The 8191-nt window shown below is 36.8% G+C and overlaps 1 protein-coding gene across 3 annotated transcripts in view; it reads right to left on the bottom strand.

The window, feature by feature from the left end:
* Positions 1 to 1531: 1531 nt before the first annotated feature.
* The window catches only part of LOC103717932, a 29090-nt gene continuing 22430 nt past the window's right edge, over positions 1532 to 8191 (bottom strand). For all 3 annotated transcript variants that reach the window (XM_039119589.1, XM_026808786.2, XM_008806517.4), the window contains exons 17-18: positions 8052 to 8117; positions 1532 to 2173 (exon numbers count right to left, since the gene is read on the bottom strand). In XM_039119589.1, the coding sequence (XP_038975517.1) occupies positions 8101 to 8117 (17 nt within the window). In that variant the 3' untranslated portion in view covers positions 1532 to 2173; positions 8052 to 8100. The remainder of the gene's footprint in view (positions 2174 to 8051; positions 8118 to 8191) is intronic.

The raw sequence follows: 8191 nt of genomic DNA, 5'->3' as shown, positions 1-8191 counted from the left end.
ACGAGCACAAACAGGAAGGAAAAGTAGCGCACTGGGAAAAGATTACCGAATATTCATTCACTCACATTAATGGCAAAATTCATAATAAGATCACAGCTGAATCTTCCTCTCAAAGTGCTACGCCATATATGAACACAAATGATTTAAGTAAAAAATGTAACGATTTGAGAGGCCTACGGCATGTGCGTATGGACGCACGCATGCTTAAGCATACATGTATATATATATACATGCACACTATAACATGTGCATGCATGCATAAATAGTATTTTTAAAGTTAAATTTTGCATCAGATGAAAATAAAAGAAAGAATTTCTCCGGTGATCGATGAATCAAGAAAATGATGCCATTTTACCACAAAAAAAAAACAAGGAAAATGATGACGCTGCATTTCTTTTGATGTTTAGTTCTATATTACATTATAATGATAGATAACAACAGTTAAAACAGTCATTTTTTTATTTTCAAATATTTCCAGCTTATGAAGATTTGCCACATGGTAGTCATTCTTTCTATGGTACCATTAAATACTCGTGACATTGACCTGTTAATGAGGGGAAATTTCTCTCTTTTATTTTTTACCTTCTCTTTTCCTGCTGCGCCAGGCATGCGACCGTAGCAATCCATGCCTCCCCTTGCCCAACACAATTAGAATTTAAGCCTTTCGTACCAAGTCCAATAATCACCCTAAAAATCTTCAAAACCCTAGCAGCATGAACAGCCATACCATCATAAACTGTGTTGCAGTGTACTCATACTTGGATCAGTATATATTCTCTACAATTCCATACCTAAACATAGCAAGATGCACCGAGGTAGACAAGATACATACTGACCATATCAGAATGCACCGGCTCATACTTAGATGAAAATTACAAAAAATGATTCAAAAGCTATTCCAATACAAAATGCATACTGCACCATATCAAACTGATACGGTGCCCCTACCGAGATTGCAAACCTCAGAATATTCTCTCTATTTACAGATTTAGATCATGTGCATTAAGCTTTGATGAAAAACTAGAGCAAGCTAACAAGGTTGGTTCTCCAATGTGCACTTGGTTTACCGAAAAGGACTTCCATGTGATTTTACATATTCTGTGAACCATAAATTAGGTCCTAACCAAAAAGGTTATAAATTATAAGCTGCCTAATTGTGTTAGAAAATTTCATAAAAACCTTCTTTTGAGAAGACATACAAGGTTTAAATTATGAAATTAAAATTTTCAGATATTTCTTTGATCATTTACTGTTTTCCCGTTTTTAAATTTCCTGTGTAAACCACATATCAACTTTCAAACTTTAAAAAATGGACAAATGGAATAGAATCATGATTTGGAAATTAAAGCACCCTAAGCAAGGCGGGCCAGACTTTTAGTTCTTTCATTCCTTCCATACCAAAAGTATTTTGGTAAAGACTGCAAGGACTAACCTGCAATGACAACAAAAAACATCTAGCATCTCTCCTTCAAAGCAGGAATTTTATGAGCTGATCTGCTTTTGAAAGAGTTTAGTAGCATGGAAAGTTCTATGATGCAGTTATCCAGTTAATAGAATTATGGTATTCTCAAGCATTTACATGAACATGGATTTTCTAAATTTAGAATAGTGAACAATCTCAAAAAACTATAAGCTCGGCATGTTGCCGTGACTGTGATTCAAATGATCCTAAAAATTTATTGACATAAAGATTATTAAAAAAAAAGACCCGGTGACCAAAGGCCCGCGCAAAAAAAGTTTATTGGATACAGATATACAACAATAGGCAAACAAACAGACCTCTAACAAGCCATGGCATCCCATTTTAAAAGATCGGGATGCATCACATTTCTGATGGCCAGAAGGCCCTGAAGCAGCCAAACTTGGTAGCGCCAGCCATAGTATTACCATGTGATCAAATTACAATATAAGCATGCTGATTTTCTTTCTGGGAGTAAAATTCTATGCAGGAACCCTCGCTGCAGGTAAATTATGAACATCATGTAGCAGTGCACCGAGCGGTGGTAGTGTATGCCCATGCATTACACTTTCTGCAGCTTTTGATCCCCTATCAAATGAGCTCTTGATTGATCATGCATTAGTTGGTATATTGCCAAAGTTAAGACTACTCATGCTCATATGTGGAGAGCCGAGAATCTGATAGAGCTGAGAACAGTTGCGTGTCTACAAAAAGCTGCAAGTCATTATATTTGAAGGTCAAAAAACTGAATAAATAATTTTTTCTTAGAAAAAAAAAAGCTGAATGAATAGAGCTTGCATCGAATATTGGAGTTTATTTATGCAGTGCACAATACCATGACTGAAATCCTTAAAAGCACAAGCTGAGATATTCAACTTCATAATGAGTCAAGACCTTAACCTCAGGCGCAAGGAATAAGGCATGTGGATTTTCTTGAAAGGTTCAGTACTTGTTAAAATTAGGTAATAAATGTGAGCATTATGTTTAGACGTGGTTACAGAAGCTGCTAACCAGCAACACCAAATATACATTTGCAAGCGGAACAAGAGGGAGTAAAAGTCAATTAACCCATTTAATTCCACCCCTTTTTCAGCCAAATACTCGTTGGAGCACTGGGGTTAAACGACTTTTCAAAAGGATAAAAATAGGTTTTTGTGAAAAAATCGTTACATAACTTTTTGCCATCCAAACCTATTTATCGCACTTAACTAAGGAATAAATTACTCCACAATGTAGTGTGGACTGCTGGAGTAGTTTATTCCAGAGTAAATAGGAGTAAAGTTAAATCATTTACTCCGGGCTTCCAAATGCAGCCTGCACGCAAGAATGATAGCCTGTGTATGCCTCTGATGTAAGGCATAATATAACAAGGAAGGTACAGAAAACACATTCGCCTCTCAGAACTACATGCATGCCTCACTCCAGACTCATAAGCCTTTAAGGCACCATGGAAAACTTATCTTGAGAGGTAAGGTAAGGGAAGCATTAAAAAAGCCTTTCTGAACAGTAATACAGAGTTAATAAAAAAGCTCAAATAGAGATAGGATTCCTAACATAGATAAACATACTACTCAATGCATGCCATAGATGACCACAGTATTTCGATTTACAAAGCCAAGTTACAAAGGAAATGTGACGAGCCAGTCCACAATGACACGTAGTATTCACGTCATTCTTGTTTGGCACTAGCGAACACCACCTAACCTTCCTGTTGCAACTCTGGTTAGGAGCAGCAATGTGTCGGGTCAGCATAGGTTAGGGCTGAGTCAGATTTGGGACAAGTCAGAAAATAATAATAATAATAAGAACCCTAACCAGATTATAAATGGGGTTCCAATAAATAGATCCAACCATGCGCTGTTTATGCTAATGGAGCCAAAGACAATCTACCAGCCCAAATAAAAATAATAGAATGGAAAAGAAACAGTTCTAATTCCATCTCTTCTGAAACCCTTGAATGTTCTTGTTTCCTTGAAATAAGTGGATTTCCCATGCCATTACCACGGCTAAAGAGCCTTCAAAAATCAAGTTCTAAATCTTGTCCTACTTCAAATCCAAAAGCCAAGCATCTCACGAGGGCACCGAGCAAAAATTTTGGTTTTGATAAGAATGGCGGTAGAGGAGAGGGAGAGGCAGAATGATAGAAGTGTATTAACAACTTAGAAGATAGTAAGACAGAACAATAGGGATGGGATCTTTCAGAAAAAGGGTAAGAGGTGCAGGTCAAGAATGTCAGATAAAGGCATATCCATTATTAACGAGGCCAAGTGATGGAGGTTGTTTTCTTTATTTGGAAGAAGGGAGTGAGGGAAGAGAGAGGAGATTGCAAATATGGCATTGAAAGTGAAACAAAGAAATAAAGTTTCGAGAGGCAGAGTTTCTTCCTTTCTCCTCTTCTCCACACCGCCAAAAAGACCATATGAGACAAAGAAGTAGAAATGGAGGAGGGCAGCAAATCAAACCCAAGGCATGAGGAAGAGAAGATTTCTTCCCCTTTTACCTCTTAGCTTTCTCTTTTTGCAATTCTAGGTTGAACAAAAGACCCAATCTAGACCACATACAGGAGCCTTTTGACTGTCCTCGCTCACTCTTCAAGATGCAACAAGCCGAAGAGAGGCAAACTAGAACCCAACCCAACTTTCGTCAGGTTCAATTCACATAAACAAAAATCAACACAATTATAGTTCTTTACCCAAACCCCATTATTTGGGCCAAATGCAAATAAATGGGAAAGCCCAGGACATAAATCAGTAGCTCCTATGTCTAGGCTTTTAAGTTTTAACAATAATTATGTTAGTTAATGATGATCAAGTAGAGAAGAACAAAAATAGATGGAAGAAGGAAAACTGTGGGAAGAGAAAAGAGGAAAAAGGAATAAAAAGGAAAGATAGTGTGAGGCTGAAGAGTCAAGTGCGCACACAGACATGCACACATAGTGTTAGCAGTGTTATAAGCTTCCAGCGTAGCAGATACATGCATAGCTGCATCTACCACAACTCAAATGTATTCATGTCGAAGAAAAAAAAAGTACATTCCCCCATAGTTTATATTGTAGTTTCTATGACAATATTTCAACCCTTGTTTCCCGCTATTCCAAGTTATAAAATTCCCTATAGTTGAAGGCTCAATGTGCAGATACCCTGTCGAAAGACAAATATCGCCCGAATAAGTATCTAAAAAACTTATGATACTTCATGAAGACCTATGACCATCTTTCTCGAGACATCCCATAACATACCTTAATACACAAAAAATTGCCTTCCAATGCAAAATATAAACTGACTAACTGCTAAACTGATGGCTAATATAATACTTATACTGGCGATAGTTGTATAGATATTCTTTCCACAGCCAAGGGTTTAAATCCAAATAACGGGGCCAAGGGTTCAAATATCAGTATCATACCTCATATTAGTTTTTTACTAGAAACATGGTACGAGACTACCCCGATTTGAAGAGGGTTGGGGCTCCAAATGCATCCTAGGACCCTCTCTCTAGTATGGTACAGTATTACCAAGATAGACCAGGTCATTAGTCCTTGTTCCAACCTACCATCTGCCCATATGCCATGAAATTATCTAAATCTACCCCGAGTTTTGTACTCAGATCCATAGACTTATCTACTATAATGCTCCAAATATTCTCTCATTCAATAAGAGACTTCCACACACCACGATCATGCCACATCAATACTTTTTGTACCCTGAGCCTCCAGTATAGACTTTATGATGGTGCCTTCTCTATCAGTTTTTCATTACCACATATTGATTATAATGTATCTATACAAAAAAGCGATATAACCATGTTCATGACTTAACAACTTAAAGTATGAACCTTAAATTTGAATGCATTCCTTCTATTAAAACGTGCTCTTCTTTGACCCAAAAAAAAAAACCTTGCATCTTCCTTTTTTTGTCAAGATTCTTTCCAAGTCTAGAACAATTCAGAGGGTTGCTCCCTTGTTGCATAAGTTTACGCTAACAAATCAAATGGGTCTTGGGCTAAAAAAGGGTCTTGGGCTGGCCCAAAAGCCCATCAAGCTGGGCCAGCTTCGGGCCGATGTTTGGGCCCAGACCGAAAAGAATTGAGTTATGCTTAGGCCTGAAATTCAAGCTCAAATAAATTTTGGGCCAGAGAACACCAGATTTCTCTAAGCCTCTTGTTCACATCTCAAAAGGTATTATTCCATAATGTCTCTTTAGCAAGTCCCCAATAATCCAGCCTGAGCCTAATATAAGGCCCAACCTGCACAGCCCCCTCCTCCCCACCATCCACTAACTCTGTTCCCCACTCTTCTCCCCAGCAACCCCCTTCTCCTCTTTCTCCCCCCTCCTAATCTCTCTCTTCTCTCTCTCTCGATCTCTCTCCTCTTGCTTTTCTCTCTCCCTTCTACTCTCTTCCTAGCACCCCACTCTCCTCTCTCTCCCTCAAACCCTCTCCTCTCTCTTCTCTCCCTTCCCTCTCCCCTCGCGCTCCCCCAACGCTCCCCCTTCTCTCTCCTCTCTCTCTATCTCCTCTCTCTCAGGATCTCTTAATTCTTCTCTCTCTCCTCTCGCTCCTACCCCGACCCCTGACTCTCATTTTTTTGTTGGGTAAAGGGCTTAGACCATGGCAGCTCTATTAGACTCGGGCATGGATCACATTTAGAGTGGAGCCTGAAAAAGGCTTTCAACACTAGGCTCTAAGCAAAGCCAGAAACTTTTTTTTTTATCAGGACAAGGCTCCAGCGAAACTCGAGCAAGCCTTGCAGGTTCCATCCTAGGTAGGTCTCCCTCCTACCAACTACCTTTCTAAATGCATATCTTGTGAGAGCCTAGAAGTTCTAAAAATAATTGGTCCTCTGAGGGACAAGTTGATAATCAATCACAAAATTTTGCTCAATTCAATAATGATGACGACACCAAACCTTATAATTGAGCATAATGAACACAAAAGAATCAACCCATCATTACTTGTACAATAGATTGTCATGGTTTTACCTAACTGATCAATTCATGCTAAATTACTCTAGTTTGGATCATTAGTTCACTTCAATAATCTAAATTTTTTTATTCCCTAGAGAAACAAACTAAGATGGTTGCTCTAATTAACCCTCTACTTGCATATTGTTATTAAGGAATACATTTCCAAAAACCAATTCATTTAATGGCTATCCTTGATCTATAGCAAAAATATTATAACTTATATTGTCTTTCACAATGGGAAAAAAGTTTTGAACTAGTTTATCACATACATATACATATATCCCTAATAATAGGTCAAGCCTTTAGCCCATCAACAGCTATAGGCAGAATGATAGTTTACCGTATATTCTAATGGCACCCATAGCAATGTTTATGGACCTAGTTAGTTTCTAGATCTGGTTGTTCTTCCATGGGTTCCTTCTAGCCATAGTTATATAGAGCCTCCTGAATGGACTTGGAAACAAAAACCAATGAGAGAAAAAAGCATACAAAGAAAAAGCAAAAAATATTTAAAAAGAAATAAAGTTGGAGAAAATATGATGCTTGCACGAATGTTTCCTTAGAAAAAGAAAGATCCTTTTTTTGGTAACTAAAAGAAAGATCCATCGGAAATGGTCTTGAGACATGAGACTAATAGATTGAAAGACTTGTAATGATCTGTTTGATTAACGATGATAAAATTGGAACACATTCTATCATTATTGACTTTCAATTTTCACCAAACCTTGGTATATTATTGGCTTTAAATGTTAGCACTCACAAAAAGATGGAAATAAGATTACAAGAAATTGAACAAGCATTGTACTATTTTTCAAGCATTGAAATTATGCTTAAAAAGAAATGAAAAAGAGCATAAGCAGAAATAAGATCCTTTATTGAGTTTGTTTATAACATGAAAAAAAAAATTTGCATGTATACCCTCGCCAATTTACTATTTGCATGTATGCCCTTATATTAATTATTCTTTTTGCATGTGTACATCAAAAATTGGATATATACACAATGCTTGAATAATGTACCGACTAGATGTAATAGATATCTTGAATATTAAGCTTGCAAACGTATTTGGAAATCATGAATTCCTATTCTAATATATTCGGGTAATCAAACCACAACTATTGCATGTCCTGAGCTAACCTAAGGTCATCAATGCCTAGAAAAAATTACAATGAACCAAAAGTCCTAGATATCTCCTATTTCTTCACAAAACCCTTCAACATCAACAACATGAAAAGTCACAAGGTGCAAATTTTGTCATGACAAGAGTCCCTCCACATAAAATCAATGTTGTCTTTTCACATTTTAGACTATGCTAAGATATCTTCGAATCATTTCTAACAAAGGAGAGATGTACCATTGACAAGGCTAACCCGGTCCGCAAAGAAGCTTTTAGTGTTTTAATTTTCATGAAAAATGTATATGCACAACAAAAAAGAGAACTTATTATAATTTTTTACTAATAAGTATATATAGATGATAAAATTACTTTCTATCAAATGCAAAAGACCACGATCCCTAAAAGAAAGTAATAAGAACAAAGAAAATGCAGTTGCTCAGAAGATAGTTATGAATGGCTCAAAATAAAGACACAATAATAAACGAATATAAGACAGAGAAAAGTAGAGAACCTTAATGAATGGTCGATCTTTGATGGGGAATGAATCAACAAAACTGTCTTTAAGGAGAAGTGATACCTGAAACCATAATCAAATATTTTTAGAAGTCATATATGGAAAGCATTAAAATATAATTTAAAAAGAAATTGTTG

This window comes from Phoenix dactylifera, unplaced genomic scaffold, assembly GCF_009389715.1.
Source record: "Phoenix dactylifera cultivar Barhee BC4 unplaced genomic scaffold, palm_55x_up_171113_PBpolish2nd_filt_p 000578F, whole genome shotgun sequence".
In the NCBI taxonomy this organism is placed as follows: Eukaryota; Viridiplantae; Streptophyta; class Magnoliopsida; order Arecales; family Arecaceae; genus Phoenix; species Phoenix dactylifera.
The sequence above is the reverse complement of the archived record's forward strand: the minus strand, read 5'-3'. Positions and strand labels throughout refer to the sequence as shown.